At 55.8% G+C, this 23,504-nt stretch overlaps 1 protein-coding gene across 1 annotated transcript; it reads left to right on the forward strand.

Moving 5' to 3' along the window:
• Window positions 1–866: 866 nt before the first annotated feature.
• Window positions 867–22,197, forward strand: TTC22 (tetratricopeptide repeat domain 22). The gene is made up of 7 exons (XM_081085756.1): window positions 867–1,959; window positions 16,426–16,481; window positions 16,678–16,793; window positions 17,397–17,515; window positions 19,083–19,244; window positions 20,135–20,287; window positions 20,758–22,197. The coding sequence occupies exons 1-7, from the start codon at window positions 1,387–1,389 to the stop codon at window positions 21,292–21,294; spliced, it is 1,716 nt and encodes a 571-aa protein (XP_080941882.1). The 5' UTR covers window positions 867–1,386; the 3' UTR covers window positions 21,295–22,197.
• The last annotated feature ends 1,307 nt before the right edge of the window (window positions 22,198–23,504 follow it).

The following is a 23,504-nucleotide window of genomic DNA, read 5'->3' on the forward strand; positions in this document are numbered from 1 at the left end:
TCTCAATGGTTAGAGTGTTGGTCCACACACCAAAGGGTTGCAGGTCCCAGCCAAGGGCACGTACCTGGGTTGCAGGTTTGATCCCTGGACCTGGTCGGGGTGCGTGCAGGAGTCAACCAATTGATATGTCTCTTTCACATTGATGTTTCTCTCTGTCTCTCTCTTCCCTCCTTCCGTCCCTCTTTCCCTTCCACTTTCTTAAAAACATCAATGAAAAACTATCCCTAGATGAAGATTAACAAAAAAATTATTAAATTAAAATTACAGGTGAAAAATAGCAACAGAATATTGTTTTAATTTACTTTTTTTATTGTTCAAGTCAAATATTTTTTCCAAGTTTACTAATGGGCTCTATTTCTGCTTTTGAAGCTGCTGCTCTATTTTTCAAAAAGTTGAAGCAACAGGGTCTCAGGAGCCCAGCCTCAGTGAAAAGGGACAGACTTGCCACAAGAGCCAAGCACTGGAGGACAAACAGCCTTGCAGCCGGGATGGTGGTGACGGCCCAGCCTTCTGGAGGGTAGGGAGCCCACCCCGCCTTACAAGGCCAGGGGTCCAGTGCTGGATGGGCTGGGACCAAGGGCAAGGAGTGGGAGCTGGCAGTATCCAGAGTGAAACTAACCAGGTCTACCCTTGAGATCTACCCTGCCCCTGCGGGAGGGGAAGTCACCTCATGTCAGACAGGGAAGTCTGCAGTGTGAGATGATGCAGGTCGCACAACGGCACTGGAGAACCAGCACATGGAGCCCCTTGTCTTTGCAATGGGGCCAGCTGCGCGCAGAGAAGGCAGGGATATCCAGGTGGCGAAGCCGGGTAAATGAGGCCAGCGGAGGAGCGGGCGGGAGGGAGGGAGGGAGGTGGCAGGCTCTGCGGGAGGAAGAACACCAACACTGAGGAGCTATGGTGGCGATGGGACCGCAGCAGGGGTGAGCGGGCTGGTGCAGGTGGCCGGAAGGGCCAGTCCTGACTCTGCCGGTCAGCGAGGGTGGAGCAGTGCCCACGGAGGAAGAGCCTGGCTGGGTTCCAGGCCTGGTTGAGCGTGACTCAGTTCCGCGACCTCGGCATGTCCTTTCCCTCCTGAGCCTCCGTTTCCTCCGCACAGAGAGTGAAAACGCGCCTTGGCCGTGCACCGGGCTTTGCGCGCCCGAATTTGGCAATGCACCTGTTTGTCTGGCACACCTGGTTGTGCACCTGAGTGGCGAAAACGGAAACGCCCACAGGGACCTACCCACGGGCGGGAGGCGCCCCGGGACCCGGAGGTGGCCGCGCCCTGCGCCGCCGCGCGCTGACCTGCAGCTCCCCGCGACAGGCTGGCTCGCGGGGCGCCCCATCCACTGCCTTCCGCAGCCTCCGGCTCAAGGGCCGGGTCCGGGGAGCGGCGGGGCAGACATGGCGGACCCCGAGGCCGTGGCCGAGGACCTGGACGCCCTCATCGACGACCTGGACTACCTCCCGGGCCACTTCCACCTGGAGATGCAGCTGAACTTTGAGCCGCGCTCGCCGGCGTCTCTGCGCGCCCGGGACCTGAAGCTGCAGCGGGAAGGCCTGCGGCAGGAGCTGGGGCTGGCGGCCGCCCCGCGGCGCTCGGCGGTGCGCCACCTCCTGGGCACCTTTGCCTTCTACCTGGACGAGCTGGACGAGGCCCGCGAGAGCTTCCTCCAGGTGGCCCGTGAGGATCCGGGCAACCTCAACGCCTGGGCCAACCTGGCGCACGTGTACGGGCGGCTGGGGCAGGAGGAAGAGGAAGAGGCTTGCGCCGGGAGACTGGCCGGCCTCATGGGCCTGGCGGCCGACGCCGACTCCGAGGCCGACCGGGATTCCCACGTCCGCGCCGCGCGCTGCCTGGCGGAGCAGGGCTATGCCCATGGCTTCGACGTGGGCTGCGCCAGCCCAGAGGAGCGCGCGCAGGTGCTGGCGGCGGGCATCACGCTCTACGACAAGGCGCTGAGCTACGGGCAGCAGGTAGGTGGCTCCTCCCCGGGCTGGGGGGGCTGAGGTTGTGGTCCCCAAAGTCTGCAAGGCTGTTCCCGCAACCTCCTAGAGTCTAGGAGGGCCTACGCAACGCAAATCCTGGCCCCTTGGATTCCAGAGAACCTTTCCAATATCCCTCTCCTCTCAGCATCGCCCGTGGGGGCCAGACCAACTCTGTAACTTTTCTCTGCTGGGCCAGGGGCAGGCCCTCTTCCTAGTGGGGCAGCTGCCGTAGATTTTTATTCTGGCAGCACCACAAACTCCACTTGACTAACTCATCCCTCTCATCCTGCCCCTCCCAGCAAGTAACTGTCCACCTGCCTGTGCACACCCACCCAAAGAAAAGGCACCCTGGGGACACCGCGCCAGACACTTGGGCCGCATTCTTACCTCCTCTCTCCCCTTCACCCCTATCCCCACCCATTCAGACCTCAAATCCTGTCCATTCTGCCTCCTCATATCTCTGAGGTCTGTCCGCTCCTCTCCAGCCTCCCTCCGCCAGCCCAGCCTCCATCAGTTCCTGCCTGAACCGGTCCATCAGCCTGCCTGGGTTCCTGCCCTCTGGTTTGACCTTCTGCCTCATCCTCCACCTGCAGCCAGTTCATGTTCTCAGTCTTGCTACCCATGCTCCGCAGCTGCTTACAACCACCAGTGACTCCCACTGCCTGGTAGACAAGTCCCAGGCTCTGCGGTGGGCATGGGAGGCCCTGCGTGATCACAGCCCCCTTTGCCACGGCCCCCTCCCAGCCAGGCTGTTCCTGTGGTCTGCTTCCCCTGGCCCCCCTGAGCCAGGTCTCCTTGCACCCACGTTGTCACTCTCTCAGCCTCTTTCCGAGGTGCCTTTCTGCTTACCTTTGCCTGGAAGGTTCTCCAGTCTCAGACATCCCTCCACTCACTCCTCCAGGCTGGGTCGGTGCCTCCCTGGGATCCCATAGCACTGCTCACGCCGTCCATTTACAAGTCTGTCTCCCCAGCTCAACCTTCAGGTCTTTGAGAGTGAGGACATTTGCCTGGCTTACACCCCATGCCTGGTACACAGCGGACTCACTAAATGTATCTTGAATGAATGTAGGTGCAGCATAAGGCCTGGCACTAAATAGACAAATACTAGGTGTACTAGTTACCTATTGCTGCATAACAAATACTAGTACCCTCCGAAACATAGCAGCTTAAAGCAAGAAGCATTTATTATCGCAGGGTTTGGTGGCTCAGCTGGGTGCACCTGGGCTGTGGTCTCATCTGAAGGTTTGCTCACTCTCCTTCCAAGCTCGTTCTGATGGCTGTTGACAGGATTCAGTTCCTCACTGGCTGCAGCCAGAGGCCTCCCTCAAATCCTGGCCATGTGGACAGCCATCATTTTTACTACATCCTGCTCAGTAGAAGCGAGTCGGTAGGTCTAGTCCACACAGAAAGGAGGGGATTCCACGGGGCACGAATATCAGGAGGTAGGGAACCCTGGGCGCCATCTCAGAGGCAGCCTGCTTTGGATGACCAGCGACTAGAGGCCTTGTCCTCCTTCCTACAGAAGAGGGGACCTCAGTTCAGAGAGGTATCGTGATTTTTCTGTGAAGGCACAGCACAGGCAGAGTTGAACTGATAACAATGACATTTTATTATGGTTTAGATTTGTGATATTTAAATAGCAACACTCCTCACACAGGGCTCCACTCACAAAGCTTGGCATCCCCTTAGAGCAGTGGTTCTCAACCTTGGCTGCACATTAGAATCACCTGGGAATCTTTTTAAAATCCTGATTTCTGGGCCTCATCCTCCGGAAATTCTGTTTCTTTGTTACTAATGTTGTGGCCCCACCCCATAACAAAGAAACAGAATTTCCGGAGGATGAGGCCCAGAAATCAGAATTTTAAAAAGATTCCCAGGTGATTCTAATGTGCAGCCAAGATTGAGAACCACTGCCTTAGAGCCTTTTCCAACAAAGCTCTTGGCTTCAGAGAGGAAATGTGGAGTCCTGGCCTCAGGGGATGCAGGGTGGAGCACAGGGGTTTAACGAGGAGCAGTACAGGGTGGAGATGAAGTTGGTACTCAGTCAGGGGGTCCGGTCCAAATCCCAGCTCCCCCATGCTCTCTCACCTCCATCTGTCCTTAGCAACCCTGGACTTGTTTCCCTCTGTAAAATGGGGATATAATGGTCCTGAGGTCCTTGGCTTCCTCATCTGTTAAATGGGGACATTCTCGTCTGGCTGATGTCATAGCTAAGAGCTGATATTTGGGAAGCACCTGGAATAGAGCCTGCACAGAGACGGCAGGATCACAGACAGCCCCTACCTCTCCCGGCCAGAGGGGGTCACCTCCGCCCCACACTGGGTGCAGCTGTGGCCACGCGAGGGCCCAACAGGGGCCCAGGTCTCCTGTTTTAAAGCCCGAGGCCCTGAGTGACAGCTGCCCTCAGTGGGAAGGCATAGCCAGCATGTTTGTGTTGAGTGTGGTCTTGGCAGCAGAGTGGGGCCTACGCCCTGGGCTGGGAGCCAGGAGGCCTCCTCCTGCCTGGGCTGTGGTTTCCCCATCTGTGAAAGAGAGAGGCGGGGGAGGGTCTCCAAGGTCCCCTCCTGCTCTCCGGAAGGGGCTCCTGGGGGAGGCTTCCTGGAGGAGGGAATCAGGAAGTCAGAGGCTTGGGGATAGGGATGGAATGGAGGCTGGCTCCTCCCTCCCTGGTAGGGCCACCTACCTAGTCAGGGACCTCCCAGAGGAGAGAGTGTCGAGCAGGGCGCTGCCCAGCGCCCCAGGGAGAGAGCTGATTGCATAGGTGGGAGGTGGCCACCAGCCTCTGTGCTGTGTCCTCAGGCCTGGCCTAGCCGCTGCTCCCCAGGTCTGGACAGAGAGGCTGTAGTCAGTTTCTCCCAACAAATCCCAGGAGAAAGTTGGGGGTTTGGAGCTCCCCATTTCATCATCCAGGGATTAGAAGAGGTGGTGCTTGTAAAGTAGCTGGCACAGAGTAGGTGCTCAAGAAATAGCTACAGTCAGCATCATGACGATGACTCCATTATAATCAGAGGAAGGGGGCTTGGGGTGGAGCCCCCAGCTCTCATGATTTTGCTGTCACTTTCGTCTCTCGCCTCAGTGTCTGCTTCATGAACATTAAACGATAGTGATCTCGGTTTACTGATTATCCGAGTGAATCGTCAGGTGAAAGTGCATAAACTGGTCAATTCTGGGCATGTCTGAGAGGCACGTACTCAGCATCTTAACACGGCTGAGCACCTGCTGCATGCCAGGCCCTGTCTTTAAGCAGCTCACGGACAAAGGGTGGAGATATTTCTTCATTAACCAGACTTGCCTGGGCCCATCCTCTGGGAGCAGGAGCCAAAGGGACAAGTACCTACGACTGGCTGAGGTCACGGGCATTCATGGCGTGGCCTGTGCCGGGTGGCAGTCATCTCCACGGGCTGTACAACAAAGACCATGCTTTCCGAACCAAAGTAGGCCCCCTGGTTGACAAGGGACAGGGACTCTGGGAACATGGGACCAGTGTCGGAGTCAGCAGTGCCCTGAGAGTCCAGGTCCTGGGAATGGAGGGCAGTGCCTGCGTCAGGAGGAGGAGCACTCCCTCTCAGCTCCAGTGGCTGAGGGCGGCTGGGAACAGGCAGGAGTGGGCTGACTGGCAGGAAGGAGGTGAGGGCATGCCCAGCAGAGGGCCTGGGGGGACCTGCAGAGCCCCAGGGCTTTGGTGGCACCCACACTGGAGCAGGGGTTAGGCCCAGAAAGGGGCAGCCAGAAGCTTCAGGGGGAGGAGCACCGGACGGCCCTGAAGAACGACTGCCCGCTCCCTGGAATCTGGGTCCCGCCCTCCCCTTTGCCACAGTTCCTCCTACTCCCCTGGAACCTACGTGCCAGCGAGTCTAAACTACTTATCCTTCTCCAAACACATGGTGCTATTTCATACCTCCCTGCACAGCTATGGTGCCCTCTGCCTAGAAACAGACTCCATCCATGAAGACCCAGCTCAAATGTCACCCCCCCCCCCTTGAAGGCTTCCTTGCTCCCACACACAGCTTCCCACAGTCATATTCACGAATATCTTCTGTGGGTGCCTTCCAGACTTTATCCTAGGCAGTCCTCACAAGAACCCCTGATCCCATTTTACAGATGTGGGAACTGAGGCACAGCCAGGCTAAGTAACTTGCGCCAGGTCACTGTAAGTGGCAGTTGAATCCACCTATTCTGCCCGACTTCAAACCCTCTGCTCTTTCTGGAGAAGTCAGAGAAGTGGGGGGTGATGAGTGCCGTGCTTTTGGCTGGCGGGTGGTAAGGGTGACCCCTTGAAAACCACTGGGAATCTAGGGTGGATGGAGTGTTGAGGGAGAAAAGGTGGGTTTCCATGTATCATTAGGGAGGTCTGGAAGGATGAGGGCAGAGATGAAGTCACAGTTGGGGCTGGGGGAGAAGGAGATGGAACTGCAGAGCAGCAGTTGTGGGACCCAGTTGAGAGGGTCACCACCCACAGCAGCACAGCTGGGTGAGCAGCTGATGGTCTGACCCACCAGTGCTGCAGCTCCAAGAGACTCCATCCTAATGGGGTGGGACTGTCCCAGGCAGGAGGAGCCCCTGCCATTCAAAGGATGAAGAGCAGCTGAAGAACCAATGAACAGCTGCTCATCCTATCTAATAAAAGAGAAACATGGTAATTGGCGTACGACTGCTACCCTTCCCATTGACTAATCAGGGCAATATGCAAATTAACTGCCAGCCAAGAAGGCAGCCGGCAGCCAGGCAGCTTGAAACTAACATGAGGCTTGCTTGCTTCAGTGCCGGAGGACTCCAACGTTCCCCGCCTGCCTTGCCGGCCTCTGAGCCTGCAGTTTAAGAAACATTGTAACAAATATAGAAGCTAAACAAAACCCCAGAAACCTGCTTTCAGCGAGCCCAGGATCTCAGAGCTGGAGTTATACATTGTTTCGATTATAGAACTGAAACAAACCAGATACCTGCTTTCAGCAGCAGCAGAGGCCTCAGAGCTGGAGCCAGAGCTAAAGCTGGCCCAGAATAAAAAAGAAAAAAAGAAAAAAAGGAGCAGTTGGGAGCTTCAGTCGGCCTGAAAACAGCCCTCAGCCCCTCACCCAGACTGGCTAGGCACCCCAGTGGGGACCCCCACCCTGATCCAGGACACCCTTCAGGGCAAACCAGCCAGCCCCACCCATGCACAAGGCCTCTATCCTACATAGTAAAAGGGTAATATGCCTCCCAGCACCGGGATCAGCGTGACGGGGGCAGCGCCCAAACCCCCTGATCGCCCTGTGGCTCTGTGTGTGACAGGGGGCGGGGCCACAACCTCCCTATCTGCCCTGCTCTGTTCGTGACAGGGGAAGGCGCCCCAACCCCCTGATCAGCCCTGCTCTGTGCCTGATGGGGGGAGCTCCCCAACCCCCTGATCGGCCCTGCTCTGTGCGTGACAGGGTACAGAGCCCCAACCCCCTGATTAGCCCTGCTCTATGCGTGACAGGGGGTGGCGCCACAACCTCCCCATCGACCCTGCCTTGAGTGTGACAGGGGACGGTGCCCCAACCCCCCAATCGGCCCTACCCTGAGTGTGACTGAGGGTGGCATCGCAACCTCCCAATCTGCCCTGCTCTGTGCATGACAGGGGGCAGTGCCCGAACTCCCCAATCGGCCCTGCTCTGAGCCTGACCAGGGGCTGCACCTAGGGATTGGGCCCGCCCTCTGCCACCCGGGAGCAGACCTAAGCCAGCAGGTCGTTATCTCCCGAGGGGTCCCAGACTGCGAGAGGGCACAGGCCGGGCTGAGGGACCCCTCTCCCCTTCGAGTGCACAAATTTTTGTGCACTGGGCCTCTAGTCCTATATAATAAAAGGCTAATATGCAAATTGCCCCTAACGGAGGAACTACCAGGAACAACCAGTTGCTATGACACACACTGACCACCAGGGGGCAGATGCTCAACTCAGGAGCTGCCCCCTGGTGGTCAGTGTGCTTCCACAGGGGAGCTCCACTCAGCCACAAGCCAGGCCGATGGCTGCAAGCGCAGTGGCGGTGGTCAGAGCCTCTCCCACCTCCTCAGCAACACTAAGGATGTTCATCTGTGGCTTAGGGAGCAGGCCTAAGCCGTCTTAGACCCAATCCCCTGGGGAGCAGGCCTAAGCAGGCAGGTGGACATCCCCCAAGGGCTCCCAGACTGCAAAAGGGCACAGGCCGGGCTGAGGGACACCCACCCCCCATGCACGAATTTTCATGCACCAGGCCTCTAGTCTGCTAATAAAATTATAAGAGAAAAACATTATAAAAGCTGATAATTTGGCCCATAATCCAAAAATAAGCAGAGTGTTTATGTGTGTGTGGGTGAGTGTTTATGACTTCCTTTCCCAGCTCTTCATTCCCTTTCCTCTTTCTCAAATTACAAAAATATGATCAGGCAGATTGCTTTTATCTGTCATTCCTCCCTTCCTCCCATCCCCTTTACACACACACACACACACACACACACACACAGCCACAGATCAATTCTTGGTGGCAAATTTCAAGGTTGAGTGGGTATTAAGAATATTTTGGAATTAGACCAAGTTAAAATTCTGTCTCCATCAGCAAGTCATTTCACCTCTCTAAGCCTCAGTTTCCTTATCTGCAAAGTGGGATTCTAACATGTCTCACAGGGTTTCTGTGTGGATAAAGTGAGAGAACATGAAAGGCTCCAGGCAGATGCAGATCGAATTAGGGGCCCAGCCTGTCTCCCTGCCCACCCTCTGGCCCCACAGCACTTTGCTGTTGCTGTTAGCAAAGCCATTCCCAGCCTCTGGCTTATCTCAAGGGATCTGCCCCCTAGAGGGGAACCCTGTGTCTCCCTCCATCTTCCCCCACCAACGACTGTCTAGCACAGAGCTGGGCACCCAGAAGGAGTTTGTGACTACTGTTAAGTTGAATGTAATTGAATAACTGAATTTTAAGTCTTAAAATCCCTATTTTTTTTTTGTAAATAAGATGATTCAAATTCATAATTCTTAAAGTAATATCCCCGTCCCAAGCTAACTCACCACTTGAGTGTCTTCCCTTCCCCCGTAGTTGACACATGCACACGTGCGGGGCTGCAGGTTCTCCACTCCTACACACAGCTCAGGGCAGGCCTGCCCTGCAGTGGGTGCCCTCGGCCCCAGCCTGTGCCCAGGCATGGAGCTCAGAAGTTCACATTCACTGTTGCATTTGATGTTTATTCAAACCTCACAGACACTCTGCCAGCTGAGTATTGTGATTCCTTACTGTACCAAGGACATAACAGGCTCAGGGGTGGAAGGAACTTGCCCAAGGCGACCCATTGTACCAGATTTCACCTGGCCAGCAGGGGTTGGTGGGGAGGCAGGCAGTGCTAGCAGGCTGGCCTCACAAACAAAGGTGTGGACATTCCCCATCTCCACACCCAGCGGGTGGGGACCTAGCAGGAAGGCCAAGGACACAGCCAGTCAGCAATCCCGAGGTCCCCAGTGCGCACACACACACACACACACACACACTCCACAAATCTAAGTGGTTTGATTTGGTTCAACTAGGAAAGGAGATAAATGACTGCTGGCTGATGAGCTAGGTACTGTGCACTCATGTGCTTTTCATAGATTAGCTCACTCGGTCCCAGAAATGCTGGGAAAACAGAACTGGTATTAGCTCCATTCTACAGATGAGCAGGGAGAAAGAAGCAGATTCAAGTCTCTGGGACATAAAGCCCAGGCGAAGGGACAGCTTTCCTGAGGCTCTAGCTCCGTCCTTCTGATGGCCTTGGTGCCACTCATATTTGCATATTAGCATATTCTGGGTTTGCTGCTGGCTTCTCTCCCTGCTTACCTGGCAAAGTTTGGGAACTGAGTCTCCCCTCCTCATTTGATACAGGACCCAGAGCCAAAGCCTTTGCATCATCGGGCCCAACTGCCCCTTTTACAGAAGAAAAGATAAAGTCATTTAAGAGTACACACAGCACCTGTGGGACCCATGGGAGGAGCTGAGAAAATGCAGGCATCACTACCGTTACTTCTGAGGGCAAGGCACTTCTTAGACCCACCCAGCCTCTACCGGTGCCAGAGCTGGATTTGGACCCAAGACTAGACGGGATCCCTTTTCTCTGGAGACAGTGGAATAGAGAGAAGTGGCTCAAGGCAGTCTGCAAGTCTGGGGACCAGTGCAAAGCAAAGGTGACCCACAGGGCCTGGGTTTGCAGGGCAGACCTAGGAAGGACCAGAAAGGGTGACAACAGGGAGCTGCGGTTGACCTGATTGGATCTTAAGATTCACACAGAACCCTCCAGGGAACACAAGACAGGGAGGCACCAGTGACTTACTTCCATGGCATAGCACCCATCCTTCAAATCCCCTGTACCTGTCACACGGACCACCACCGCCACCCCTGTGGCTCAGGCCGGCCAGGTGGATCATCCCAGTTTGTAGAGGCAGAAGCTGAGGCCCAGGCTGAGCCAGCAGCCTTTCTAGGCAGGGGTGGCCGCCAGTCCCATCCCTCTGTTTACTCCCACACCCGCCGGAGAGGAGAAGCCCCCTGCGCCGCCTTTCTGTGCACGCCCGGCAGGTGGCAGGGAAGACGGATGTGGGGTGGGGCGGGGGCAGGGCTCGTGTGCAGATCAGGGAGGCTGCTGGGTCCTCACAGAGGACTTTCCAGTTGTGCAGGCAGAACACGCTCCTGAGTCCGGCCACCTTGCTGTGCCTTTTCTTTCCGCAGTGTCAGCTTTCACAGGGTTGGCCTGCTGAGGTGGGGAGAACAGGGACATTGGAGGGAGGCAGGTCTGAACTGGATCCGGACACTTCTGCCCTGTCCCGGGCTGTGGGGCTGGGCTGGTCCGAGGCTTTTTCTCAGCCTCTGCGTCCTCACCTGTAAAAGAGAAGGATGCCTTGCACCTCGGGCTGCTGTGAGGATCCAGGGCCATGATGCACTACATGCCCAGTGGGTAGTCCATGCTCAGAAATGTTCACTCCCTCCCCTGCTCATTGCCCCTTCCCTGGGAGAACATGAGTCAGCTGTCAGGAACTAACTGGCAGATGTAAAGTACAGCAGTCATCAGGGGCAAAGTTCAAAGTGCAAGGCGAATATTTTCCTTAAGAACCAACAAGGTCCCTGGCTAGCCTATTCAGATGCCCATAGAATCGTAAGCCATTGGTATACTAACAGATCTTCTGTTGAGATCTTTAAAATAGCCAGCCCCATGCATTTCCTTCTTTGGGGGGGGGGGGGGTCACCTTTCAAAGTAAATAGAATGGCTAAGATCCAGCCTTGTACCCCTGAGTTAACACAAACCCGCTCTGTAATAGCTTATCCTCATCCTACTCATCTCTGCAGGTTCACCCAAACCACCCACCGTTGTCACTTACACACCCAACTCCAGGATCTTCAGGCTTTCCTGAGGGTTACAACTTCTGATCCTTCGGCTCATTTACAAAAGACCCACCAGCCAGCCTGTTCTCACTGGGCTCCCCGCAGTGCAGTACAGGTTTCTCCCACGAGGGCCTGTTAAAACGTGGGTTGCTGGGCCCCGCCCCCCAGAGTCTCTGATTTCGTGAGTCAGGAATCTGCACTTCTATCAATTCCCAGGTGATGCTGATCCTGTGGGTCCCGGGATCACACTTTGAGAACCACTCGTCTAGGGTCGTTGGGTGCAGGGACTCTGGGGCTAAGCTGCCGAGTTCCCAGCTCTGCTACCTTCTAGCTGGGCCACTCTGTGCCACAGCTGCTTCATCTATAAAATCAGGATAATAAGTCTCTACCTCATAGGTGAGTCTGGAGGGGGCGGGAAGCGTTAACACAGGCAAACCGTGTGCCTGGTGCATAGCAAGTGCCCCATAAAACTTGCTGTGATCAGCATGGCAAGAAAAGCCCCACTCCTAGGTTTCGGTCCAGGCTTTCATACTGGCCGTGTGACTTTAAGGACATCTGTGCTAAGAGGGTAGTGATAACCCAGCTTACATTCCACACAGGATGTGCTGAGGATCGAGTGGCATCTGTGCGCGTGCACTTCTTAGACGATAAGCATTGCATGAACACTTGCAGCGGGGTGCTCTGGGAAAACGTTCACTTGACGTCCGAGAGACCTGGCCTGAGCACCAGGTTATTTAAATACTCAGAGAAGCTGGGGGATGTCCTGAGAACCCCTCTCCGAGGCCTAGTCCTCACTCCCACCCTCAGCTCCAGGGTCTAAGGATTTCAAGTCAGGTTCAGGGCTGGCACCTGCACCTTGCCCAGTCCCCTCCCACAGCTCTGCCCCGAGGAGCAGCCACATCTGAGAGCCCTCCAGCTTGAAGCCTGGGCTGACTCACACACTGGCCAGCCCCCTCTTATAGGCCCCAGAAGCCCCAGCTCGAGATAAGGATGTAACAGGAGAAAGGGTGAGCCATCTGCCCAGATCCCACGCCAGGCAGGCCCTCAGTAAACGCCCTTCTGGCAGAGGTCTTTGCAGCCCCCCACCCCATCCCTCACCCCAGGCTGCCTGCAAACATCTTGCCTCTGGGAGCCATCAACTCTGGAAGTGAATTCCTTGCAGCGTAAGAGGTTTCACAGCAACTTTATTCTCCGGGAGAGAGGTGGAACAGCCCTTCCCTCCTCCAGGAGGGGGGAGCAGTCAGAGGCCTGTTTAATTTAATTTAACGCACGATGGCTTGCCAGGTTGCCCCTGGTAACAGCTTCAGCTGCTGCTTCAGTTACAACCAGAGGAATTCTTAAAGAGACAGCCCATTTCAGGGCCAGAATTGCACAGCAGAGAGAATAGCTTCATCACGGAGCTAGAAGATCAAACCTCAGGCACAACAAGGTTTCAGATCAGATCCATTTAAACAATGAACTCCATTCCGTATTTACCACCCCATAAGCCCTCCTGCAAGTGTAACTCTTAAGCGGGAATCTAAAAAGGGACTGTGTTTGTGATGTCATACAGATGTCACTCATCTTGCTACTTTTCTGAAAATCAGTTTCAGTCTTCCAGTCCAGTGGTTCTCAACCTTCCTCATGCCGCGGCCCTTTAATACAGTTCCTCATGTTGTGGTGACCCCCAACCATAAAATTATTTTCGCTGCTACTTCATAACTGTAATGTTGCTACTGTTATGAATCGTAATGTAAATATCTGATATGCAGGATGTGTTTTCATTGTTACAAATTGAACATAATTAAAGCACAGTGATTAATCACAAAAACAATATGTAATTATATATGTGTTTTCCGATGGTCTTAGGCGACCCCTGTGAAAGGGTCTTTCGACCTCCAAAGGGGCCGCGACCCACAGGTTGAGAGCGGCTGCGAAGGCGAAGGAGAGGACACTGAGTTGTCCCTGCAATTCGAGCATTCTGCCACCAGGTGGTAGTATTGTTTGCTTAGTTCAAACCATAACCAAGCTCTTGAATTACTCGAGCATTTCAGAGTGGTGGTGAAACCACTGGATTTTTAACCCCTGACACTAACTTCTGTGTGACTTTTGGCAAGTTGCTTCACCTCTGTGGTCTCAGTGTCCTCAGAGATATAATAAGGAGGTTGGTCAAAATGACTGAGGATTGTGGACAAGGCTTGAGCTAGGACTATGAAGGCATGAGTTTAACTCCCAGCTCTGTCATGTACTATGTGACATAATTTGTTGCAGCCTGAATACCAAGCAAGAGAATGGCGATGAGCCAGGGAGAGCCCTGAGGACACCACATTACTCTCCCACACTGGGGACCTGTGGAGGCGAGAACGGTGCCAGGGACCCTCAGGATCTGAGGCCTAGGAGCACAGCAGGGAGTGGAGAGTGGTTGGAGAGCGGATTCCAGGGCCTGGGGCCTCATTGCCCCGTGGGGAACTGCAATAGGCCACAGTGGGCAGCGTGGCCTCCTAGACGCCCCTAACTCCATTCAGCTTTAACCCAAACCAGGAGAACGGGAGCACACATTAGCGGAGCAAGTACTCCAGGCTGGGCGCTGCCTCACATACCTGTGAGGCTGGTATTATCATCCTCTGCAGATAAGGACACAGCCCGAGGTGTAACTCACCAGCCCCGTGCCAGCCGCAGGCCACCAGCCCCCACATCTCCTACCCCTGCTCTCGCTTGTGGCCACACCTCCTCATAAGGAGCCTGAGAGGGGGAGCAGGTTCTGTCTCTACCTACCATGACTCAGTTTGGCCAACCTCGGAGTGGGCCTGGGGTCAGAGGTCATGAGATCACACCTACCAGCAGCCAGGGAGCTTGAGGCACACGTGCCTTCAATCTTTCCACGGTCAGGACCAGATCTGAAGTCCAGGTCTTCAGCCAGCTTGGCCCACAGTGTTGTCCCATGAGTCTGAGTTCCCACCCCACATCCCAGGTCCTCTGTAGGTGCAGCAGGGAAGGCTACCCAGCAGCTGACCTCCGCTGTGGCTTTGGCCAGTGTTCCCCCCCTGAGCTCTCAAGGATGCCCCTTAACACTTGAGACCTGCTTCTCTCCCCTCCGGACAGCCCTGTTCCCGCTAAAGCCCCCTACACACACTCCCTCAAACAGAACAGGATTCCTCTCCAAGGTGGATGTAAAAACACGTTGGATCTTGGCACTCCCCGGCTCTAACCCCTTCCATGGCTCCCTGCTGCCCTGTGGATGAGCTCCAGGTCCTAAGCCTGGCACTCAGAGGCTCCTCCTGGGGTAGTCCTGCTGGCTCACCCCGCCCCCTCTTCCCCCTTCCAGCCCCCTGGGGCTGCACGCAGCCCCCGACACACCGTGCTCACTCATCTCAGCTTTTGCACACGCTGTCCCCTCCGTCTGGAATGCCTCCTCACATCGTACCCACTGGGTTGGTTCCTACTTGTCCTTGGGAACCCTGCTCTGGCTCGCCCTCCTCTGGAAGCCTGGGGGTACCCCTGGGCCTAGTAGGGTACCTTCTCCCATACCCCTGGTGTTCCTTTACTCTGGGTCTGTGGTTCTGACTTTCCTGCCAGACCAGAAACTCCTAAAGCAGGACCTGCCTCTCTCCTCTCCTATCCCCAGGGCCCAGCCTGGGCCACACAGGAAGATACCTGGGGAGGAGCTGCTGAGAAATGCAATTAGTGGGGCCTCCTCGTGGTAGTCGATCTTGGTTCACTCACTGGGATCTGACTCACAGGTTCCCTTCCTCTCTTCCTCCCTCCAAGCTCATCCATGGCCTCCCCACACCACACCTCACAGGCCACACTCCAGCTCACCAGGCTGCCCACACAGCTCCATGCTGAGCCCTCCATCAGCGCCCTTGTCCCCCGCCCCACCCTCTGAAATACCACGGCCATTCAAAACCCACCCACAGCCCATCCTCTGCTACACTTTGTCTCCATCCTGCTTTATTTGCCTGCATCCCTCTCAGGGCCTTGATCAAACTCTGCCTTGTGGTGAGGGAAGCATGGGCTTTGGAGACTAACAAGGGGGTTCAAATCCCAGCTTTGACATCCGCATGCTGTGTGAACGTGAGCAAGGCACTTCACCCCTCTGAGCCTTAATATGTTCCTCTGTAAAATGGGATGACACCCAGGTGTTGTGAGATTGAGGTCATCGGTACCGGGAGCCTGGCACGTGTCAGGCACTCAGTCAAGCCCTATTATTTATGCCTGGGTCTGTTCCCCGGCCAGGCTGCAAGCCCATCTGGGCCAGGGTGCGGCTCCCTTCAGTTCCACATCCCCACCGCACCCAACACTGGGCCTCACACCACAGATGCCCAGAAATGCTGGCTGCACTGAATGCATTCACCCCAGCTGCTAGCAGTCCGGGGGGGGGGGGGTATGGGGGAGGGAGGATGGGGTCTGAGCTGAGGAAGCCGCAGTGTGGTGGGGGTGAGTGCAGAAAGGAGCCTGGAGCTCATCGACAGGAGATGAATGCAGAGGGAGGGGCTGGAGCCTGAGCAGAGCTGCTGATATGCACTGGGGGTTTTATTGGTTTTCATTAAAATTCCTTCCCGAGGCAGGAACAGCTACTCCCATAAATAACAGCATAAATATTTTATCTGGTGCCCAAGTCGGTCTAAATGCACAGCAAGGTTGGCAAGAATAACGATGGGAGATGGTTCAGGGGGGTCCTGGGCCTCAGCTGAGCTCACTCAGCATGGCTTTCTCAGGAAGGTGGGAGCCGAGGGGGGTGTCAAGGGGAAGAGCGGGTGGACGGCGGGGAGAGGTGACCAGTGGAGTGTGGGCCCCTGGGTGGGGGGATGCAGAGCACAGGTGGGGAGCCAGGGAGGGGAGCTCAGCTTGGAGAGCAAGCCAGGAGGGGAGGGAATGTATCCTGCACGGGCTCTGTGCTGGGCTCCTTATGCAGGGCATTCCCACAGGTCATCTCGTCAAATCCTCTGTGGCCAGAGACAGGAAGTGACTTGCCCAAGGTCACCCGGCCAGTCAATGGCAGAGCCCGGACTAGATCAAGAATGTTTAAGGCCAAAGCCCTTGTACTACTGGCTGCTTCTCGGGGTTCAGGGAAAATGTGGGAATCTATGAACAGTAGCCTGAGTACTTCGATAACAGCAGCACCGGCCATTCTCTGCTTCCCCAGATCCCCATGGAGGAGAAAAGGGGCTGGTACTTCACCATGGCAACGCTTTTCATCAGGTCAGGCTGGGAAGGGGGCACGGGATGGGGGGAGGCGTGGCCTGGAGCCCAGGGGAGAAGTGGCTGAGCCCATCTCCATGGCAAGGGCTCCCCAAGCCCCCCTCCCTGCCAGTGGCCTGGGAAAGGGAGGACTTACAGCACCTGGGGGACAGCCTGGAGGGGGTACCAACCAGCTGCATCCTTTCCTCGGCCACAGGCTAGATGGCATCTTCCTGGAGCTGGGCAGAGAGGAGCAGAAGAGGCTGCCTGCCTTCAACCGCACCCTGGCCCTGCTCCGCCAAGTCCTCAAGTCCTCGGACCCCCAGCACCGAGGTAGGGCGCGGGGATGGTGGAGAGCAGCCTGTCTGTCATTGCCCCCCACCCCCCAGAACTGCCTCCCTTTTTTGGACCCTGTTTCTCTCCCTCACCCTCTGTCTCATATATTCACTTGTTCATCTCGAGAGCTCACTCACCTTGCACAGGTGAGCACACCAATCACAAGTACTACAACCGCACGTGTTCAGGTGCGTCTCGGACCGGTTCAGAGGCGTCGCTCAGCCTCTCAGCCCACGTCCTGGCTGGGGAGGAGGCTGTGCTGGAGAGCAGTGCGGGCGTGGTTCACAGGGCCACGCGGCTAGAACAGGGGCCAGGACTGAGCTGCAGCCGGAGAGGCTGTGCACCCTCGGGGGTCCCCTGAGGGATGCAGTTAACATGGGTTAGCACCACCGTGCGTTCATCCATTCACTCACGCATCCCCTCTCCCCACCTGTTTCTCTCAGTGGGACCCTGAGTGGCCCTCCGGGATTTCATGCCACTGACCCCTTTGTCTTCCTGGGAGCCGACACCTGGGTGCAGCTGGTCCCCTCCCTCCTCGTGGCTCCTCTCCCTCTCTCCTCCCTGCTGCCTCCTAGAGACCCCTCTCCCCACTCCCCCCAGCCCTGGCCTGGTGCTACCTCGGGATGCTGCTGGAGAGAAAGCACACCTTCTCCACCACCCCCATGGGCGTCCACGACTGCGGGTACTCAGGGACCGACCCCCTGGACTGCTTCGGCAAGGTATGTGCCCCAGCCACGCCCCCTCTCCAAACTGGGACCTCCCTACCACCCATCCTCCTCTTCTGGAACCCTCTGCTTCTCTGGGTGTCACCCCCCCCCCACTTTCACCCCCCACTGTGTGCCCACCCAGGAAGTGCCCTCACTCCAGGCCTTTCTCTCCGTCCCAAACAAAATAGAAGTGCTCCCTTGTCATCGAGCCTCTTTGCCAAAGAATCAGGCCCTGGCCCTAATCAGTTTGGCTCAGTGGATAGAGCATGGGCCTGCGGACTCAGGGGTCCCAGGTTCGATTCCAGTCAGGGGCATGTACCTTGGTTGCAGGCACATCCCCAGTGGGGGATGTGCAGGGGGCAGCTGATCGATGTTTCTCTCTCATCGATGTTTCTAACTCTCTATCCCTCTCCCTTCCTCTCTGTAAAAAGTCAATAAAATATATTTTAAAAAAAAGAAAAAGAATCAGGCCCTGCCCACACCTGGTCTGGCCTAAGCCTGTGTCCAGCTTTGTCTTCTATGCTCGTCACCATTTCCCAGATACACCCTCAGGCTTTTCCCCTTGGGCCTTGGTTCACGTCCCTCCCACCTGCAGTGGCCTAGTGGAAAGCGGATACGTTTAGCCAGGGTCTAGTGCCAGCTGTGCCCACAGGCCGGCTGACCCTAAGGCAAGTCACTTCCATCTCCGAGCCTCCTTATCTGTTACCTGTGTGGTCCGTCTGCCTTCTGGATGATTGAGAAACTCAAAGGAGTTAGCAGACAAAACTGTTCATTATGACCTGTCAAGTGCTGTTCAAGCCGTATTCTTGGCACCTTGTGTATGTGGCAATTTCTACACTCAGCTCAGTTTTGAAGTCTTCCCTGGAGGCCGGCCCTGCGATATCACTGGCCTGTGCTCGCAGCACCGTGCCCTGCAAGGGCGCATCCCTGTTGCTTGCCGGTGGGTGCTGAGCAATTTCGTGATGAGAGATCTTAGGACAGAGCATTCGCACTGGCTCATGAGTGTTCTGAGAGTTATGTCCAATGTAACAAAAACACGGCCTTCACCCCTCCTTGAGCACCTACTCTGCGCTGGGGCAAAGAGATGCCCAGCAGGGCCCCGGCCCCGCAGGAACTCACCCTCTCAGGGGCAGCAGAGAATGCGCACAGCAGCCATCAGTAACAACAGGGGCTCAGTGCTGTGGCCGAGCTAGAAACACTGCGCTGGGTACAGGGAGGTCGAGGCTGGTTCTGGCCACTCCGCCCATCTGCCCTGAGAAATGGGGAGGAGCACACTGGATGTGTCTTGAGGAGAAGGGGTTTGCTTGGGGTCTGGAGAGGTTCACTGGACATGACCCCTGAGCATGGCAGAGAGCATGGCAGTGAGTCGAGCTCTCGAGAGCTAAGTGGCAATGAGCTGTACCCCAAGTGTTGGGCTCCATAAGAAGTCTGCACTTCCCAGCAGGTGGCTATGGGGAATAAGCAATGCGACGACGGGGCTCTGTCCAGAGTTGGGGTTCCTGAAGGTCAGGCACTATTTAGCTAGTTCTTGCAGGCCAACAGACAAATTGTGTGCTCTTACCCTCCTCCCTTTCCCCAGGCCATCGAGATTGCCAAGGACCAACCCCCGATCCTGAATCGCCTGGCCAAAATCTTCCACTTCCTGGGAAAGCAGGATATGGCCATTGGCACCTGCAACATGGCCCTGGATATCCTACGCGATCCAGAGCTCAACTGGCAGGCGTACTGCACACGGGCCAAGGTGAGTCACCCGTTGACTCCACCTCCTCCTACCTCGGGAATCAGACAACAGGGGCCCCGGGCCAAGACCCTGTTGCCAGAGCGCAAAGATAATGAAGCCTTCCTGGTAGGAGGGAGCTTAGGAGTCACGAGGCACACAGTTTAGGTTCTGGACAGCTGTTGAGTGAAAGAATAAAGGACCCTCCCACCCACTGCAGCGTCCGTTCCACAATAACCTGCAATGGCCTGCAGCCTCTTCTTGATTGGTGCCCAGTGTAGTCAGACCGTCCTGGGTTGGAATCTCCACTCATCACTCGAGGCCCGGTGGTAAGAAGACTAAGTGGGTACCATCCAATGCACCATGCCTGGAGCAGGGGAGGTGCTTGGGAAAGGCTGTAGGGTAATCAGGGGCAGCCTGAGGTGGTCAATCAGAGCTCTCCCCAGGGACCTCAATCCCATCACCGTGCTTAGATGTTAATAGCACTTATCACTCGAAATGGTGCTGTTTACTTCTTCGTGATCATCTTCCTACTAGAATGTTAAGTTCTACCAGAGCAGGTAGAACTTGCTTATCTGTCTTATCACCATTGCACCCCACTACCTAACACAGGGCCTGGCATATGGTGGGCACTCAATACATATATGTTGAATGAATGAGTGAATGAGTGAATGAATGAAGGGCTTTTACTTCATCACTGAACAGACAGGGAAACTAAGGCTCAGAAGGGGGAGTGGCTAGCCCAGGTTGGCACAGCATTGAAACCTAGAACTCCTGGGCCCCACCTCAGGGACTTTCTGCTCCACCACACACCTCCCTGAGTCGCTGCTGAGAAGGCCGGCTTCCTTTAGGGTAGAAAGGAGGGCAGAGGGGCCTTGCTTGGAGCATCTTCCCTGAGCGGACTCTCTGGGCAGGTCCACATCACAGCCTACCTTCACGACCTGGAGCGGGTCAAGATGGGGCTCGGAGGCATGCCTGACAGGAACCACCTGGCCTGCGCCAAGGCCGACCTCGAGGAAGTGGTCAAGGTATGCCCAGGCCTCAAGACCTACCTGGACATCGGCCAGGTAAGGCAGCTCTTGGCTTGCTGCGCAGCCAATGGCTTACTCAGAACCTATTTACTATCTGCCAGGCCAGGCCTGGGATCCTCGGACACAGGGAGTCGTAGGGGACATCGCCCTACCTGATAACAGTACCCGCCTCCTACGGGGGAGGGTTAAATGCACGTACATCGTTGAGAACAGGCCTGATTCTTTCCGAGCACTCAGGAAGTGTGCACGGGGAATGATTACCAAACGGTGACAAGATCATGTTTCAGACATGAGAAAACTAGGCCCACACGTTGCCTTGCTCAAGGTTACGTGGCCAAGAGTGGTAGGGTGGGGGCTGGAATCAGAATACTGCCTCTCCTTTTCCAGGGAAGGGGGACCAAAATTTGCAGTGAATAAGTGTGGTAGCGGGGAGCAGCCAGGGCGAGCGGGGGTGGGGTGGGGCGGGGTGGGGGTTTGAAAGGCTCACCCCGGCCACCCCACCCCAGGTCTACTACTACATGGGCGTGGACGCGATGCAGGAGCTGCTGGCGGTGGATGAGGCGGCGCTGAACCAGGCGCTGGTCTTCCTGGCCAAGGCGGGCGAGTTGGAGCTGGGCGCCACGCTGCCCGAGCTGCAGCTGCTGCGGGGCAAGTGCCTCCGCATCAAGGGCGAGGAGGCCAACGCGGCGGCCTGCTTCAAGCGCGTGGTGGAGCTGGACGACGCGGGCTGCAGCCACCCCGAGGGCTTCGGCTGCCTGCTGGAGGCGCTGCTGGCGCAGTGGAGCCAGGCGCAGCTGAGCGACGGCGAGCTGGGCCGCGAGGTGGACGCGTGGCTGCGCCGCGCCCAGGGCAAGTACCCGGCGGCGCGCCTGCGGCAGGAGCTGCAGCGCGTGTGGCGCGGGCACACGGGCGAGGTGCTGGGGCTGGCGCGGGCCCTGGTGAGCCAGGGGCGACCGGCGCTGGTGCGGCTGCTCTTCGAGACCATGGAGGGCGACGGGGAGGGCGCCCGGGCGCCTCGGGGCCGCCGCGCCTTCTCCGTCTGAGGCCCCGCCCTGGAGGCCCTGCCCACAGCCCATCGGGCCAAGTCTGGGCGCTGCTTGCACAGAGCCAATCAGATTCTCTTTCGGGAGCTGGAGTGGGACTTGGAGACTGCAGGGCAGTTTGTGCTCATGGAGGTGGAAGGACCTGGTCCAGGAGACCGCCAACGGAAGGGCAGAATTGGGCAAATGCGCCGAGAAAATCAGAGGGCTGCGAGTCTCCTAAGAGATACAGGAGATGACTGTCTCGTTATGTCGGGTTTCTAGTTCCCGGGACAATCCCCGAGGCCTTAGTGCCGGTCTCTGTCCCGTGAGCGGCACTCTGTCCTTAAAATGAAGCCCTGACTCAAGCCGTGGAGTGGGTGTCGGGGTCCTGCAGCCGGAAAAGCCGCGGCTGGAGCAGAGCGCAGAGCTGCACCGTGAACAGGAAAGGGGCAGGGCCGCGGTCAGCCCCGGGTGCTCGGGGCTCTCCCTACCTGGCTAGCAGTCTCCCTACCTGGCTAGCAGTCTCCTTACCTGGCTAGCAGTCTCCCTACCTGGCTAGCAGTCTCCCTACCTGGCTAGCAGTCTTCCGCAGGCCTCATCCTTGCACAGGGTGGGCTGCAAGGCTCCCAGACAAGGAATAAAGCCCATCAACAGCACCTTTGCCTGACTTCTTGTTCTGAGAACCCAGGGACCCCCCCCATCAGGAAATGCCACGTGCCCTGATCTTGAACCTTCAGCAAGAGAAGGAAGAGTGTCTTAGAATTTTATACTCAAGAGATCAACCGAAGGACTTGTATGCATGCATATAAGCATAACCAATGGACATAAGACACTGGGGGTTAGGGGAGGCCAGGGGATTGTCAAGGGCGGGGGGGAAAAAGGACACATATGTAATACCCTTTGTAATACTTTAAGCAATAAAGCAATAAAAAATAAAAAAAAATAAAAAAAGTAAACACTATTCAAATTTCCACTATCCATAAATTATTAGCATTTCTTGCTAATACTACAAGAAATCTGTTTGTTTATATATGTATGCATATAATTATTAATAACTAGGATCATACTAAAAAAAAGAGTTTTATGCTCTTGGAATCGTAGACATAGAATCTTAGATGTGGGATTTTGTTGTCGAAGACAGACTCTGATGGCCACCAAATCTTAGGATGGCCGACCTGGATTTTTGTGGACCTACCTACAAGAACTGCTTACCCTAAAATCCCAGATTAAGTTCTTGCCAGACGCCAGGAAGGCTAGTTTACACAACTGCCATGGCAAGACCCCATAATGGTTTGTGACTTGTTTTGCATTTGTTCCTTTCTTTAAAGCAGGGGTGGGGGACGTCTGGCTCGGGGGCCATGTAAGGCCCGCAAACATCATTCGGCCTGGCCCTGCCAAGGCATTAGGGGTGAGTTAATTAATGATGGGCCAAGTAGAGCAGGCTAAGTTTTAAGTTGATAATTTTATATGGCCTGTGGATGACGTTATAAACATCTAAATGTCCCGTGACTGAAAAAAAGGTTCCCCACCCCTGCTAAAAAGTATACTCACTGCTTCCCTCATATCTCTGATCCCCAGATGTTAACCAGGGATAGGCCAGCCCCTGCATTGCTCCTCGTGTCTCCAGGGGCAGATGGAGGTGCAGCCCTGTGCACTCCTCCCCGTCCCTTCTCCACCCATGATGGAAGCCATCTCTTTCTTCTCCTGCTTCCTCAAACAGTCAGACTGAATCCGAGGTAGTTTGCTGGCACAGTTGGGAAGTTGGTGCAGTTTGCTTCCCCAGGCTTCCCTGTTTGTTTCCTTTCCTGCTGTTCCTGTCCCCAAAGTAATGCATTTCTCCCCCCTTGCCGCCTCCTCCTCTCAAACTTTTTCAATAAACTTTCTTTGTGATAATCTCACACCAGTCATATGAATGACTAGTGTAGCTTCTCTTGGGGTATCTGCATATTGACCAAAAGCCAAAAAGAGATAGGAAACTCCATTTCCAGGGCTAGGCACTTCATACATGTAATTCTCTCAACAGCCCGGGGGGAGTAGCATTCTAATCCTCATTTTACAGATGAGGACACAGATGCCGACCAAGGTCTCAGGTAAGTATAAGAAGAGCCAGAATTTGGACCAGACCTGCCCCATTCTGTGCTGCCTCCTAGAACATAGTTCTTCCTGGGAGATGTGTCCTCTATGTCTAGAGGTGGGTCTGTGGTCACCAACTCTGTCCCTTTGCCCCATAC

The sequence above is a fragment of the Myotis nattereri genome (assembly GCF_964212035.1).
Source record: "Myotis nattereri genome assembly, chromosome: 3".
In the NCBI taxonomy this organism is placed as follows: Eukaryota; Metazoa; Chordata; class Mammalia; order Chiroptera; family Vespertilionidae; genus Myotis; species Myotis nattereri.

Bases quoted from the DNA above. Each gene is read 5' to 3' on its own strand.
- TTC22 (XM_081085756.1), top strand. From the start codon at position 1,387: ATGGCGGACCCCGAGGCCGTGGCCGAGGACCTGGACGCCCTCATCGAC. The intron at 1,960-16,425 runs GTAGGTGGCTCC...CTGCTTCCCCAG, and splicing joins CGCTGAGCTACGGGCAGCAG to ATCCCCATGGAGGAGAAAAG. The intron at 16,482-16,677 runs GTCAGGCTGGGA...CCTCGGCCACAG, and splicing joins ATGGCAACGCTTTTCATCAG to GCTAGATGGCATCTTCCTGG.